At 33.3% G+C, this 17,110-nt stretch overlaps 1 protein-coding gene and 1 long non-coding RNA gene across 6 annotated transcripts in view; one reads left to right on the top strand and one right to left on the bottom strand.

Moving 5' to 3' along the window:
- The window catches only part of LOC118973103 (uncharacterized), a 186,897-nt gene extending 183,756 nt beyond the window's left edge, over positions 1–3,141 (bottom strand). Inside the window, exon 1 of the long non-coding RNA XR_005062336.2 lies at positions 3,034–3,141. This is a non-coding gene — a long non-coding RNA (uncharacterized lncRNA). The remainder of the gene's footprint in view (positions 1–3,033) is intronic.
- An 83-nt stretch (positions 3,142–3,224) lies between these two features.
- On the top strand, positions 3,225–16,561 carry ETAA1 (ETAA1 activator of ATR kinase). 5 transcript variants are annotated; one of them, XM_073212269.1, is made up of 6 exons: positions 3,225–3,566; positions 4,695–4,823; positions 5,085–5,161; positions 8,577–8,689; positions 8,952–10,984; positions 15,969–16,561. In XM_073212269.1, exons 1-6 carry the CDS (start codon positions 3,344–3,346, stop codon positions 16,085–16,087), a joined length of 2,694 nt encoding a protein of 897 aa, XP_073068370.1. In that variant the 5' UTR covers positions 3,225–3,343; the 3' UTR covers positions 16,088–16,561. The 5 variants fall into 5 exon arrangements, with proteins under 5 accessions (XP_073068370.1, XP_036878042.2, XP_073068372.1 ...); XM_037022147.2 differs by having other exon boundaries at positions 15,222–16,561; XM_073212271.1 differs by lacking the exon at positions 3,225–3,566 and adding an exon at positions 3,642–3,815.
- Positions 16,562–17,110: the final 549 nt, after the last annotated feature.

The raw sequence follows: 17,110 nt of genomic DNA, 5'->3' as shown, positions 1-17,110 counted from the left end.
CATTTTCCCTTCTTCCCCCTCCAAAATAACCATTACCCTGAATTTATGTTAAGTAATCCCTTGATTGTTCTTTATATCACTGAAGCTTACATCCCTTTGCAATATAGTTTAGCTTTGCCTGTTGAAATTTATGTAAATGAAATTATATAGTACTCTGGGGGAGGAAGAGACTGGGGAGTCTGACCTCTTTTGCTCAACTTCTTATTTATGACTTTTTCCACACTGTTGCAAGGAGTTGTAGTTTTCCATTTTCCTTATTATGCAGCATTTTGCTGAACAAATACAACTCAATATATTTATCCACTGTACTGCTGAAGGGCATTTGGTTTGCTGCTGGTTTGCTTCCAGTTTGTGGTAATTTTGAATTTTACTGCTAAAAGCATTTCTATGAAATGTCTCAATGCACAAGTCCATGCACTCCATTGGCTATATTCCTAGGAGTAAGATTGTGATCAAAATCTGTTTTCCAAAGTGGTTGTACCAACTTACACTCTCACCAGCAGTATGTGACAATTCCTGTTGGTTGGGCCCTCTGGCTATGGGTCTCTCAAAGGCTGCAATCAAGGTGTTGGCTGGGGCTGTGGTCTCCTGTCTGGTTTATTTCCTTGATACTCTGTTGTTTGTCTTTTTAATTTTAGCCATTCTCATGGGTGTAGAGGATCATCACCTTGTAGTTTTAATTTTAATTTTCCTCATTACAAATGAGGTTGAGAACCTTTATACATCTTTGTTGATCATTTAGATCTTTTTTGGAGAGGCTTCTAAATTTGGACTCATTTTTGTTATTGGCAGTTAATCATTATTTTCTTAGTGATTTTTATCAGTTCTTCACGTATTTTATACATGGGACCTTAATTTTCCATCTTGTATCGTCTCCCAATCTATGCCCCACCTTTCATTCTCTTTAATGTTTTTGGATGAACACAAGTTCTCAAGTTATCAATTTAATGTAGACACATTTATAATTATTTCTTTTTTAGTTTGGTGACCTTTTTGTTCAATTTAAAATTTATTCCCTGTCATGGAGATAATTTATATCATCTTCTGTAATGTTAATTACTTTATCTTTCACAATTAAATATATAAACAATTTGCACTTGATTTGAGGATATGTTTTGGGGTAGAGGTTAAGTTTCTTTATTTTCCATGTGAACGTCAAATTGACCAAGCACTATTAGCAAAATGTCCTTTTCCCACTGCTTGGGAGGAGGAGTCACCTTTGTCTTAAATCAAGCGTCCATTTATACAGAGGTCTGTTTCTGAGCTACCTATTCCATTTCTTTCATGTTTGTCTATTCTTTCACCATTGCCACACTCTCTTGTTACCACAACTTTATAGATCCCAATACCTGGCATATATCTAACTTCATTCTTCAAGGGATTTTCAAGCCTTCTTTGAATATTTTTAGCCCTTTACATTTCCATACACATTTTTTTTGAAATTTAACACTGATTTAATAATATAGAGTCTATTTCCCTTTCTCAAAAATGTTTTTATAGTCCTCCCCATCCCACCTTACTCCAGAATCTAACCCGAGTTCCACATGTTACATTTGTTTTTCATGTCTCTACAATGTCCTTTAAAACAGTCACCTCTGTCCTTTTTTTTTTTTTCGGTATCATTAATCTACAATTACATGAAGAGCATTATGATTACTAGACTCCCCTCATCATCAAGTCCCCACCACATACCCTATTACAGTCACTATCCATCAGCATAGCAAGATGCTATAGAATCACTACTTGTCTTCTCTGTGTTGCACAGCCCTCCTCGTGCCCCACCCCCATTATGTCTGCTAATCTTTAATGCCCCTTATTCCCCTTCTCTCTCCCTTCCCATCCACCCTCCCCAGTCCCTTTCCCTTTTGTAACTGTTAGTCCATTCTTGGGTTCTGTGAGTCTGCTACTGTTTTGTTCCTTCAGTTTTTGCTTTATTCTTACATATCACATGAGTGAAATCATTTGATACTTGTCTTTTTCCACCTGGTTTATTTCACTGAACATAATACCCTCTAGCTCCATCCATGTTGTTGCAAATGATAGGATTTGTTTTCTTCTTATGGCTGAATAATATTCCATTGTGTATATGTACCACATCTTCTTTATCCATTCATCTACTGAAGGACACTTAGGTTGCTTCCATTTTTTGGCTATTGTAAATAGTGCTGCGATAAACATAGGGGTGCATATGTCTTTTACAAACTGGACTGCTGCATTCTTAGGGTAAATCCTAGGAGTGGAATTCCTGGGTCAAATGGTATTTCTATTTTTAGTTTTTTGAGGAATCTCCATACTGCTTTCCACAATGGTTGACCTAATTTACATTCCTACCAACAGCGTAGGAGGGTTCCCCTTTCTCCACATCCTTGCCAACATTTGTTGTTGTTTGTCTTTTGGATGGTGGCCATCCTTACTGGTGTGAGGTGATAACTCATTGTGGTTTTAATTTGCATTTCTCTGATGATTAGTGATATGGAGCATTTTTTCTCCATATACATTTTTAAATAAACTTGTCATATTACTCACACACACACACACATACACACACACACACATCCCTATTGAGATTTTGAATGAATTTCATTTAATCTATGGATCAATTTGGCAAGAACTGACATTGTAACAACGTTTAGTCTTGCAACCCGTGAACATAGTATAATCCTCCATTTATTCAGGTCTTTAATTTATTTCAAAAATATTCCATAATTCTGTCTGTATGGATGTTGCAATCTTTGATTAAATTTATTCCTAGTTATCTCCCATCTTGTATGTTATTATAAATCAGATTTCTTGAAAACATCAAGGTTATGCTTATTAATCTATTGAAACAATTTATCTTTGAATACTGAATATTGTTTATGAATTTAATAATTATTCCTATTTTCTTTGATTTTTCTAAATCTCAGCTGTGATTTATTTCTTCGTCATCTGTACCTTTTATTTCCTCTTCTTGAAAATATGAAATACTAAAACCCACAATAATCTTAATCTGAGTAATGTGTAATTCTAGTTATAAATTCAATAAAAAGATACCAGTGAATTCAGCCTTCTTTCCACCTCTCGCGCTCACTCTGAGGTAGTGGGGCCGCACCACCGCCCCTCATGGTCACTTCCAATCCGGAAGTCTGGGCAGGCTCGGCGCCGGCTGAGGAAGCGCGCGCCGCCACCACCCTGAACGCTCCGCCCCTTGCCCGGACGCAGCCAATCAGCGTCCGTCTCTTACAAGCGCTCCTCCGGCTAAAATGGCGGCGGGCGTTGGCGTGGAAACATGCTGGTAGTTCATTGCTTTGCTTCTGTTGCAAAATGTGAAAAAAGACGCGGCTTTTGGAGGGGGGCATAGGCAATGAGTCGGCGAAGGAAACATGGAGATGCCCCTGGCCTGAAGAATACGCCGCGCAAAGCGACGGCGACTGAGGAAAACAGCTCGGTGGTCGAGCCAGGGAAGAGGCGGCTGAGATGGGCCCGCGGCTCGGGCCTCCGTGGGGCGGACGACCGGTCTCCCCAGCCCACGCTGCAGCAAGAGCAGCTTCCAGCAGCCGCTTCGTGCAGTAAAAGTATCCCCGAGGGTGAGACGTCAGCAGCGCGGCCTCTCTGGGCTTCGGCGCTGCAGTCCCTCAGCCTCGCTTGCGCTGGGGAGATCTCGGGTGTGGGGGGGTGTGGGGGGGTGTAGTCTGAAGTGTGTTTCTTTTTCTGGGCTTCTCCGCTCCTGCATCCAAAAAATAAATAACCCGACACTACTGCCCCACACCTTTAGTCACCGAGTTGGGCATTGCCCCTTTGCGTTTGACCACCCCCTCGTCAGCTCTTCCACAGGAGTAAGTCTTGTGCTTTACGCGTTTGGGGAGGGTGGCTAGTTTCTAGGCTCCTCCTCCAGTCATCAGCATTGGCAGAGCGAGGAGAGATACCTGATAGACCGGTGGCCGTCACCTTATTCCCGGAGTTACAGCCCCTTAAACGTATTGACCTGACTTCGCTATAGCTAGCTGTATTCTCAAAACCTGGAGGATGTCTTACCGCATTATGAATACGTCAAAAGTTCCTATGTATCAAACTAAGGGCCCCTGAATATGTCATTCAAATCAATTTTTGGAAATACATTTTTAAGAGATTTCTAATTGCTGATAGGAACTGATAACTCTCAAAAGCTCTTAACTAGAGCGTGTTCTTAAAATACGGCTCTTGTTACCCTGTCTTAGTTTACTCACATAAAACGATTCTGGGATGAACAAAAATAAATCTTCGTAGAAATTTGAAAGTAATAGTAGACAAAATTTCTCAAGAAGTGGATTGAAAAGCTCTTTGAAATAGTGTAAGTTGGACAGAGTTGGTGAAAGGGGGCTAAACGTAACTTTTACTGAAGTATCTGTTGGGATCCTTTTGGTTTTTGAATTTTAATCTAAATTACAGTCTCCAAGTTCCAGTGATAATGAATGAGTGACTAAGGTTGCAGAGTATTATACATTCACAGAGCTACTAGATTATCTTAAAATACAGTAGTTAAATTTATGAAGTATTAGAAGATAATCTGTGTAAAACATTTCTTTTGTAGGTAAAGGTAATTATCTAAGGAAGAAAATGTTATAATTGGGTCCTAAAAAGTAATCTAGTCTAAGCTGTTATTTGACATTGGGGTATTATGAACAGTAATGCTTTAAATTGCAACAATTGTGTAATTGTAATCTTATTTTATGTAGAAAGGTATGAAACGCCAAAGAGAATGCTGAAAATGGATTTATTGTCGCCTAACTTCAGTTCCCCTAATGATCCAGATGGACAGAATGATATCTTTTGGGATCAAAATTCTCCAATGACGAAACAGTTAGGTAATTTGTTGTTAGCATTTTTTTCTAGGTAAATATTTGATAAATAATTCATATTTATAGATTTTCATCCAGGTAACATCAGGAACTTTTATACAGAAGATGTTATTTGAGACTTTTAGATGATTGTATTGCTATGAATGTGATGTCAAGGGCATAGTAATCTCAGCTGTGTCAATTAAAATTGTTTTCTAAGTAGTGACTGCTATTTTTAAATATGAAGGTTTTTCTTTACAAGTGATAGAAATGTCTTTGTTTCTTTAGGTAAAGGAAGACAAAAACAGATTTACACTACAGATAGTGATGAGATCTCACATATTGTTAACTGTATTGCTCCTCAGGTAAATATCACTAGTTTTATAATTTATTTTAAAAACTGAAAAGTATGCCACTAAAGACCTTGTATAGTTCATTTGTATGAAAAATGCTTTGTCTTTCACAATTCTCTTTTCAGAAATAGAGCAGCAGACATTACGTTTACCTTTTCTACTACTGAAATGTATGTTTTGAAAAAAGTAAAAATGTATAATCAGTAATACATATTTTTTAAAGGATATAGAGGCATATCAAAAATACTGTGGGTTCTGTTCTAGATCCCTGCAGTAAAAAGAATATTGCAATAAAGCAAATCAAATGAATTTTTTGGTTTTCTAGTACATATAAAAGTTACGTTTACACTGTCTATTAAATGTGCAATAGCATTATGTCTAAAAAAATCCATATACCTTAATTAAGAAATAGTTTATAGCTAAAATACAGTAACCATTATCTGAACTCCCAGTGAATCATAATAACTGATCACAGTTCAATATAACAAATAAAATAGTAAGAAAAAATTTGAAATATTGCGAAAATTACCAGAATGTGATACAGACACGAAGTGAACATACACTTTTGGAAAAATGGCATCAATGGGCTTGGTCAACAGAGTTGCCACAAACCTTCAATTTGTAAAAAATGCATTTATCTGCCAAGTACAGTAAAAGCAAAGTACAGTAAAGCAAGGTATGCCTGTATTGTATTTTAATTTTTTTAGGGTGATGATTTTTGACTAGAACTTAGTGTGTATTTTATTTTTAATGTTTAACAATATGTGGCATTATTTTTCAAGTTAGTAAAATAATGGAATCAAACTAAAAATTTAATCTAAGTTTTTTTGTGATTGGTATTTGTTTATTGTCCATAGCACACCTTTTCCCCATTGAAGCTCCTCTTCATACTTGTTGATTTATAAGATAATCAAGAAACACCTATAAAAGTAGAAAGAACACTGGATTTGGACTTAGTTCTCAGTCAGCCTCCTATCCTGGGTGAGCAAGTCACTTTAACTCTCAGAACTTCAATTCGTTCAGCCATAAACTAGAATTACTACTTGTCTTGCTCTCTTCATTGGATTATTTGAGGATTAAATTGGATAAAAATTCTTTGTAAACTACGGAGCACTATAAATGTATGGTTATGTTAAAGTTAATTATGATAAATTATTTGCTGTAATAGAACCATCTTCAAAAGCTTCTTTATTTCAGTTATTGTACTGCTCAAATAAAACAAATACAAGTTTAAATCTGATCCTCTTTATTTTCCTCTATTTTTCATATTTAACATTTACATCCAGAAAACATCCAATTTTTGCTTAGTGCTTTCTCTGTAGTAAGTGTATTTTTCCTTGACATGCCCTTGGGTAGTGACTACAGGTTGACCATAAACAATAAATGGCACTGGCTCAAACTGTTGTTACAAGTTATCACCTTCATCCAGATGAAGGAGACAGGAGATAAAGTTTTACTTAGTGGCTATAAAATATCCAAAATTACAACTAGCACAGTCAAAACAACTCTGTTTCTACTAGCTCTACATTCCATGTTTGACATGTCTTGGAAATTCATTTTACATATGGTTCATTAGTTAAATAGCATTTATGTCATAATACTACTTACTTTATAAGTTAACAATAGATTTTCATTAATTGTGGGTTTCACATGAAAGAGGCCTAATAAAATGTGTTTGGGCTGGCCAGCCTAAATAGTGATAAAAAGATAGTTGAGCAAATTAGTGGACCCTTTACCTAAGTGGGCTGGAAATAATAGTTCACATAAAGAAATAACAAGAGTCTGCAAGTGGTAACTTGTGTATGAGAAAAAAATAGAGTGAAACTAGTTGCTTATAATTGTTAACTTTTCCAGCTGAGCACTTTGAAAGCATATAAATCTTGGGTAGTATCAAGGTCTTTTTAAAAGCATGTCCTGCTCAGAGTGACATATTCATGTTTATCTCTAGGTGAGCTAGGTGAGCTACCCTCCTTAAATATTTAAGCCTCCTTAGTATTTTTACACAAAGCTTTTTTTAAGAATATGCACTCCATTTTAATTGGGCAGTCATTTAACTTTCTTCAGGGATACTTTTTACACAGCATTGTTTTTTCCATCCTATTTATGCAGCTCTACATGGTATATGCTTTCAAGGATTTAATGAAATAGTGTGTTCACCTACCTCATACAGCACCAGGATTGTAGTTGGGAATCAATAAATTATGTAAATATTAATGAAGAAATTTTTACACAAGTAGTATAAAAACATACATAGGTCCCATGTATATATAAAATTATAAAGTCAGACTTTTATTCTCTAAAAATTAAATGAATTTAAAATTTCTTAGTAAATGTGCAAAAATCCATAATTATTATTTTTTTCCTTAAATTCAAGATAGGTAAAACAAAAGGGAAAAAACATATTGAGTCTCAAAGGGAAGTTATTGATTTGAATATTATGCAAAGCTAAAATCTACTAGATTCAACTGGACATCTAAGATAACTACCTGTTGATTGATTAAGAATGTAACAAGTTGGAGGGATCGTTTCACCTAAAACTGATAAATAAATGCGAACTGACATCGTTATGTCAGCATTTTGCTAGATGCTAAACTATCATAAGAACAGTCTTTGCCTTCAAGTAATCTATTATCTAGAGATAAAACTTTTTACATTGTGTGATATTTATGTTCATTCTAGGTACTATAAAAAATAGAATAGTAAATAGTTAACCTATTTATTGTAACTGATACGTAGACCCATTCTCTAATTTTTTGCATGATTGTATGACTGAAAGGAATTGCAAAAATAGCCAAACTAGAGTGGCTTTTTTCCTATCCTTTATACTGGTTAAACTTGCTTTTTCTACTTACCTTACTTATTTTTATTCTTATCCCTTATTAGCATCAGTTCTACCTTATGCTTATCTCTAACTCAGTTGTGACCTTAATGCTAACTTTTCAGAGTTCAGGTCAAGGTGGATTGTCCAACTTCAGATGAAATCATAAAGGGAATAAGGAAAGTTTGGAGAATGGGGTGATAAAGAAGGAATTCCATGTGAATATATCTTAATTCTCATTATTTCGGCTGCACTTTTTTCTGATACTGACATTTATTTTTATGATTAGCTTTTGACAGCTGAAATAAGTCAGTTTCCCTTTGATAGAAATGTGCTTTTACTTTCAAATAGCATTTGCTTTTTAAATTCTTAAATGCTTTGGAAAGTAAGGAATTCCCAATTCTAAATGTTTTCATTCTGTGAAACATAAATGGATCATTCTTTGCAGCTTGTTATTGCCTTCTCATTGCTTTGGAGTTTGTTTAATAACTGTTACCTTACCAGGATTTAGGAAAATAGTTCATCGTGGTTAAAGTTTACTTTTCCTTTTCTTCCTTTTTTTTTTCTTTGGTGTACTTTTATAACTTTTTATTTGCCTTTCTTCCAAAGGATGAAAAACCTACAACAGATTCCATGCTGGGCATGTGGATTGGTGCTTCTGCTATTCCTTGTACTCCTTGTGTAGCAAAAGGAAAATCAAGAACAAAAATCAGCTGTACAAAGTAAGTTCAAACCTTTCATTTTTTCTGACATTTGGTGAAAATGAAGTAAGTATTTTTAATAATATTTTGTTTTGGTTTTGTGAATATGTCAAAATGGTTATAAATTATTTTCCTTAGTTTTGACATGTAAAATTTTAGACTTAATTATAGTGTGTTAAAACTTTTGAATTTTACTATATTAAAACTTGTTAAATAGCAATTGAATATTTGCAATGACTCAGATATTTTCTTAGTTATAATTTTTAAAATATTTGTTTAACAGGTTAAAAACACAAAATCGAGAGGAAGAGCTTATGAAACTGGCTAAGCAATTTGATAAAAATATGGAAGAGCTAGACATAATTCAAGAGCAAAACAAGAGAAATCATGATTTAATCCAGACAGTTTCAGAAATAGAGACTTTAAGTAATTTTAAAGGTAATGTACAGACACAGTCATTACATGATACAGTTCCCCAAATGGATAGTGCTATAATAAAGAAGCCAATGGAAGAAAAAACCAGGATATCTGTAGTAAATGATCAAACTAGCAGTCTGACACCATTTGACCAAAATGCTGAAGCAGCCTTTAATGCCATTTTTGATGGTTCTACACAGAAATGTAGCGGACAGTTAAGCCAATACTTGTCAGATGCTTTTTTGAACACTAGTAATACTACCTTTGGAAAGAAAAGTGCTTTGAAAGAGGAGAAAGTCATTACTAATGAAACTCTGGTCACTGAAAAACTGCCAGATAAAGCCCCAGAATCACTTTCTTGTCAAGTAGATATTTCTGGAATGACAAAGTCATGTGTGATTTCCTGTACTAAGGAGCCGGAAAATTTTAGTGAGTACTTTAATGCATTTACTACCAACAATTTTGAGGATGATTGGGAGGACTTACTAAATAATGAACCTTTTGTAATGCAAAATGTTGACATATCTGAAATTTTCCCTCCACCTAAAACAACTCAGTCTGCTGATCAAAAGGGAATTTGTGCCTATAAAAGTAAAAGTGATAAAAGTGAGTCAAGAACAAATACAAGCCTAGATATCAAGTTAAGAGATACAACAATTTTACAAGATCTTCCTTCAAAAATACATAACAGTGAATTAACAGATGCTGGAAACTATAGACTTTCATCAGATCAAAATAATAAACGAAACAAATTACCATCCATTGGGAATAAAATGAAATTTGAGAAATCATTCAATAAAAATGTTCAAGACAAAATTCAAGACTGTGCAGTTGTACCTAATCTGACAAAAATAAAGGAAGATACTCATACTAAATTTACTTCTAATATAAATGTTTATGAAAAAAAGTCTGCTTTGAACACAGCATATTCTAATGAACAAAAAAATAAGTTCACTTTTAATCAGTCTTCTAAAGCACCTGCTAATAGAGAACCTTTTACATCTGCAACTTTGGGCGATGAAACCAGTGTGCATAACCCAGATCAGACTAATACATCAAACTTACGTTTTTTCTTTGATGATTGGAATGATCCCTCATTTGCTAATGAAATTGTTAAAGCATGTCCTCAATTAGAGAATACCTGGGAAGCAGATGATGTAGATGATGATTTATTATACCAAGCATGTGATGATATTGAAAGAACTCAGCAACAAGACATTACAAAGAACAGCAAGACATCAGAAAGTAAACTTGAGATCAATAATAGTTCCAAACATGAAGCCAAAAACGTGTGTACTACGTCTAAACAAGGAAGTCAGTTGGTGCAATCGAAGCATCTGAATTTGAGCAGCGTATCACTGCATACATCCTCTTCAACAAATAACTCAGAATTAAATAAATCAGTGAAGATGGGGAAAAGGGAAATTTGTGGAAATTTTCCGAGCTTTTTAGTTGCTACAACAAATTTGACTGTGTACTCCAAAAACTCAAATTGTCAGATCAGTAATCTGCATTTCTCACGGAATAACACAGATGTGCCAATACAAGTGAATAGTTCTGAATCGGTTCTTACAGGAAGTTCAAGTTCAAATATGAGTTCAGATCATATGAGTACAGAAACTGCAACTTATAAGAAGAAACTGAGTACTGAGCATCTAAACCATAGGAACGTAATAGGTGAAGCCAAGAGTGACCTTAGCAAAACAGTCAGATATTCTAAGTATACATTTACAAAGATGAAGAATTCCCAGATTCTTTCCCAGTTTAATCAAAACTGTATAATAGGAAGTATTTCTGATAGTTTGGAAAAAAGCAAAACTGTCAATCCATTATGTGGGAAGGCTCTTCAACACCAGTCTTCAGTGAAACATGCTGAGTCTTTGAAACAGTCTCCAAAAGGTATGTATGAAATAGTTTCATTTGAAAAGTATCACCTTGGAAAGTAGCCAGACTAGTTATTTATTGTATTCAATTTGCATAACAAGGTAACTATTCTGTGATGGTTTACTAGAATTTTTTAAGTGATTCCTTAAAAATAATTATGCTAGGATACGAGAGTGGGTGATTTATGTTTTCAAAAGACTGCATCAAATTTTTTACTAACATTTAATACAGTGACTAGCATATAATAGACCAATATAAATAATGAATGTTTTCTGAATTATTTCCTGGAAAATTGTACTTTAGATATATGTATTATTGTATAAGATTGCATAAATATCTCATTGTTTTAAAACTTGAAGAATATTACTCCTATGTTTGGCAGAACATTGAGGTGAACAAAATTTGAAAATACAGACCATTCTAATTAAACCCTTTGCTAGTGTAATACCTGATATAAAACTGTTAGTTGTGATGATTAGAATTATAATTTATTTACTCGTCACAATCTGTTATCTTTGATTTTCTGATTCTTCTTTTCCCTAACTTTATCGAGTTCTGTTATTTCTACTTCAAAAAAATATATATCTTAAAACTGTCCATTTTTCTCACTGTCCACTGCTCCCACCTTTATCCAAGCCAACATTTCTTGACTACAGTACTGTACTTGAACCTGTCCACTTTGAATTCTGGTCTCAAGGGAACAAAATAATCTTTCAAAAACAAATAAGCAAACATAGCATTTCTGTGCTTAACCACAACCTTCAGTGGCTGCCCATCATACTTGAAACAAAATGTGAACTTTATACTGTGGTCTACCAGGCCTTGGATTATCTCTCCTTAACCTGCTCATCTTCTTTTTTTCCTGCTAAGCTTCTGCCACACCGGCTGTCTTTCGGTTCCTCAAACAGAACAGGTTCTTTCCTACTGCAGCAGCATTATGCTATTCCCAACATTTGACCCCCACTCCCACTCTGTGGTTGGTTCTTTTTTATCCTTAGGTCTCAGTTTAAGTATTACCCTCTCATAGAGGCCTTTCTCGAACAGTCTATAATTAGGTCTTTTCCTTATTGCTTTCATCTTTTCTCTTACTTCCTTCATTTCTTTTATCATAATTTGCAATTAACTATTGATTATTGTCAGTCTTATCAATGAATACCTAGGCCTTCCACAGCATCTGCTATTTAGAAGATGTTTAATAAATAGTTGAATGAAGATGATGCAGTGTAATGTGGAAAGTCTGTTATTCACTGATAACATAATATTTTTTGAAAGGGAATATGTCTGGCATAAGTACGTGTAGTTGTGAATGCCAGTGCTTTCTCACGGCCTCATGTGTTTGCAGATGCTATTTCCTTCACCAGAAACAGTGTGCCCCCACATGCGCACACCAAGTCTGCCTGGCCATTTTCTGTTTGTCCTCTCAAACACAGTATGTTTCTAACCACCCAGAATGATTTAGATTTCCTTTCTGTGGGTTTCTCCAACAGTGCTAACTTCTGTTAACAGCATTTATTGTGCTAGCTTGTAATTACAGATTTTCTTAATCAGTTTCCAGTCAGTCACTTGGGGCTGACATTAGGATTCTTGTCTGTTACATAGATTGATGCTAATATGGTGAGGGAGTTTCAGTTTCTTGTATTAGGTTACTGTTTTCTGTTTAGATTATAGATGATGCTTTTGTTAGCATTTCTGCTACAACTTTCATATGTAAGTCATCCTTTCCTTTTTAAAAAACTAGTTAGTTGTTTAAGAAGAAAGAAAACAGTGTAGATTAATTTGAAGTTAAATGTTTTAAACTTGAAGAATATTACTCCTATGTTTGGCAGAATGCTGTAGCTGAGTTCAAATAACTTTATGGACAGTAAAATTTGAATTCCATATAATGTTCAAAAGTCATGAAATATTCTTCATTTTTCCAACCATTTCCAACCATTTATCCTTTATTTCTCCTTTCCTACAACCATTCTTCAGGGGAAGCCACTGTTAACAGTTTGTACTTCATGTAGCATTTTCTGTGCATATAATAACATGTATGTGTGTATATACCTGATGATTTATTTAAATAGATGCAATTATGTACTGTATACCCATCATTTGGCAACTTCATTTTGCCTTCACTTAATATATCATAGCTGTCTTTTCCTATAATGACTGTGTAGTATGTCTTTATATGGATGAACCATAATTTAACTATTTCTCTATTGATGAAAATTTAGTTTGGTTGCAGTTTTTTACACTATAAGCAATCCTCCAGTGAATATATCCTTCTGAATAAATTTCTGCATGTTCAAGTTATTGTATCTGTTAATTACTGAAAAATTGGTAAACGAGAATGTTTTGAATTTTGATGGATATCACCAAATCTTCCAAAAAGTTATATTATATCCATCTATATTCTTATCAATACAGTGAATATCTCCTTTTATTATAGCCAAACGAGGTATTTTGAAACTTTAAAAGTTGGTAAGCTATTATAATTTTAAATATTTAAATTTATACTTAAAAAAGTGTAATTAATTGAACCGTACTCCCTACATAAATTTATTTGCATATGGTTATATTACCAGTAAAGACTAAATCTCTCTGGAATAGTTGAGGTTTCTCAAAACTCCTCCCTACTCTCCTGTTAGCATTTTTGATAAATGGAAAATCTGCCTTTCAGTTTACCTGATCAATTTTTCTTTTAAGTTTATTGATAGTATCTAATCTAATTAATATTAACCTTGTTGATATTCCCTATTGTTTCTGCTTCCTTTTTCTTTGTTATCTATCAAGCTGCTTTCCATGAAGTATCTTTGAAACAAAACTATTTAACTGTTCATTGCTTTAAGGCAAGGTTTGGTAAAACATAACCTGTCCAAATCCAATCTATACTCTATTTTGTAGCCAGCATGCATAGATGGCTTTCACATTTTTTTTTTTAAAGAAAACTTTTACTTCATAATCTCATGATCATTATTATACCTAACAAAATAATTTCCCAGTATCTCCAACACCAATTCATAGTCAAGTTTTCCAATTATCTCAAAATCTGCCTTCCTGTGTAATCACCAGGGTGATGGCTTTCACATTTTAAATGGTTGGAAAAATGAAGAATATTTCATGACTTGAACATTATATGGAATTCAAATTTTACTGTCCATAAAGTTATTTGAACTCAGCCACAGCATTTGTTTATGTATTGTCCATAGCTGTTTTCATGCTACAGTGACAGACTTGAGCAGTTGTAACATAAGACCATATGACCCTCAAGGGTTAATATATTTACTTTCTGGCCCTTGATAGGTAAAAAAAAAGATTTGCTGACCCCTCTTTGGGATAAAGATAAAGAAGAACCACTCTTGTTTTGTACCTTGCAGTAGTTTGAAACTTTGCAATATATTTTTATTGCAAATTGAATTAAAGGAAGGATTGATGGAAGAAATGGATGACTCTTCCTAAATCACATTTTCATGGTGTGACTTAACTTATAGCATTTGAAATTATTTTCCAGACTATCAGCAACCCAACTGTAAGGCTAATTTTAGGGAACTATGTTCTTTTTTGCCATCACAGATTATTACCTGTTTTCCTTCTAAATTTACCATCATTTGAACATAAACTGTGTTATGTGTATTCTTGGTTTCTTATGTTTTTCAGCTTTGAGATTAAAATATTAAATAGACAAGTTATTTATAAAATATCTTGTATCTTTAAGGAAAAATAGCTACATTCTATGAGGTAATTAGTTTAGGAAATAAGTAAGGCATCAGAATCATCTGGGTAATTTATTTGAAATACTTCTCTTACCTTGTACACTCTCCCCCATTTCTGATTATACTGAGAAAGGAAGGGGAGACATATGATATATTTTGGCCAGGTATTTCCCTTAGTTAACAAACAGAAATGTCTTACTGACATTCTGAACTTTTGTCTAGATTGGAAGCATAATTGACATTTCTCTGCTGACAGATTCTGATTTATTTATCTGAAAGATAGATTTTACAACATAGTTTACCAATACAAGGTCACTTAAAAAATATGTATTAGGGCAATAGTCTTAATTTTAAGACACTATGTAAATGAGGAACAGGTGCTCATTTTAAAGTTTGATTCTTATTAACATGATATAGATAATATTGTAGCTCAAAGTGACTTAACTGTAGAACTAAATTCATTTTGTTTGAACTCTGCTCTGGCAGAACAAGAATTGGGTGTGTTATTAAAATAGAACTTTCTTATTTTCATTTATTTAAAATGGTTTATTTTATAGTATGTTTACATAAAGTATACACTAAAATGTGCTGCAGGAGAATATATCAAGATGCTTCACATTTTTATAAATTAAAAAGACATCAAAATTGAAGATTTGATTCAGATGGTCTGCTTTTTGAAATAATTTTCTATGTTTATGTAAGTATGTCCTCCAAATAAAAGTAAAATATCAGACAGTGAGTTACATATTTATTGACATGATAGATTTCACTCTATCACTATAAAATATTTTTCTTGAATGGCTGAAATGAAAACCATGCAGCTCTACAAAGGAAAAAAAAGTAGGTGTGAATACTAATACAGCTTATCTTAAAGTAAAAATATACTATTTGAGGTATTGGTATCTAATATAATTCATCACATTTTGACTACTTTTCTATTAAAGTTTATATAACATTTAAAATCCCAGTTTGTTTTTAAAATGTGTTCATTTGTTGGTTGTATAAATAAGATGTCATTATTCACAAGAATTATTTGCTGGATAGTCAAAATGTACAGTTTTTAATCAAATGAATTTATCACATTGTGAAAAGAATGCATCACATAGGGACAGTTAATCAGTACTTGACTTTCTTTTGGCCAAGAACACTGTGTTTATACTTGAAACTGTGTATTTAGTAGTTTAGTGTGATTTAATAGCCAGACCAATGTGGCAAATCTGGATAATAAAAATGTAAAAATTAAGACTCACATTCAGAATGACTTCATAGTCAGTAATAATACCTATATTTTATTTAATTTCTAGAGGAAGAAGAGAAAAATAGAAAGTGTTCTCCTGAAGAAATTCAAAGAAAAAGACAAGAAGCACTGGTCCGAAGAATGGCCAAAGCTCAGGCATCATCTGTTAAGGCAGCTCCCACTTGACTTGATTTCTTTAATGAAATATTAGTTGAAAGATTTGACAAAAGACACTATCTGTGATAGGAAATTTTTTTTTCTTGATTTCTCTGTGAGAAATTTAATGTTGAGTTATAAAGCATGGACTTTATTTAATAAAGCAGAGTTTGAAGTGGTCAGTGAAACCTTTCTTTGGAAATGTATGTTAAAGTACTTGCATAAAAATTTTGGAAATTCAGGAAAGTAATTTTATAGTGGAATTATACAGAGAAAAGTATTTTTAAGTACTATGCTGGCAGAGGATCATGAAAAAATTGGTAATCTATTTTTTAATGTAGTGTTTTCCTAATACAAAGCTTCAGTTTACTAAGTTAATAGAAACTCGGTTTTTTTAATAGTTATCTTCCAATAACTGTTCCTTATGGTTTTTATACATTTCTGAATTTTAATTAATGTTTCCACATTCTTAGGAATGTGGTAGGAAATAAAGAACTTCAAATTTATTTGTATGGAAATTACTATTTTCAGTTCCTAGTCTGAAATAGATTTGAATTTTAATTTTCTAAAACATGATGCATTTTGGAAAGTTTCCACCATTTTTAGGAGAGATTTGAGAAGTTTAGTTTGGAAAAAGGAAAGTGGATTGGCTAGCTAAATAATGTAGAGTCATACCTTTTAGAACTGTCAAGAACTTTAGATATTATCTGGTCCAGCTTCTTTATTGTATAGTAAGAAATGAATATTTGTTACTCTAAAAGTCACAAGTTAAAGCTTTTCTGAAATTAGAATGATTTCTTTCATTCTAATAAACAGCTAGACAATTGTACCATTGCTTCAGAGTATTAATTAGTATATAAAATAACTTGTTTGTGGGAACATTGATTATTTTATAGTATAAAATTTTTAAAAAATGTAAAAGTACATTAAGGACTTTAATAATAATGCTCATCGTTTCTAGTATTAAAGAATTAATCATTCCAGGATAGAAAAATGAGAATCTTTTTCTTTTCAGTTTTCCCATAATTATGTAATTGTCCCTTGATTAATTTA

This window comes from Manis javanica, chromosome 1 (genome assembly GCF_040802235.1).
Source record: "Manis javanica isolate MJ-LG chromosome 1, MJ_LKY, whole genome shotgun sequence".
Classification (NCBI taxonomy): Eukaryota; Metazoa; Chordata; class Mammalia; order Pholidota; family Manidae; genus Manis; species Manis javanica.
The sequence above is the reverse complement of the archived record's forward strand: the minus strand, read 5'-3'. Positions and strand labels throughout refer to the sequence as shown.

Bases quoted from the DNA above. Each gene is read 5' to 3' on its own strand.
- ETAA1 (XM_073212269.1), top strand. From the start codon at position 3,344: ATGAGTCGGCGAAGGAAACATGGAGATGCCCCTGGCCTGAAGAATACG. The intron at 5,162-8,576 runs GTAAATATCACT...TTTCTTCCAAAG, and splicing joins TTAACTGTATTGCTCCTCAG to GATGAAAAACCTACAACAGA. The intron at 10,985-15,968 runs GTATGTATGAAA...TTTAATTTCTAG, and splicing joins TTTGAAACAGTCTCCAAAAG to AGGAAGAAGAGAAAAATAGA.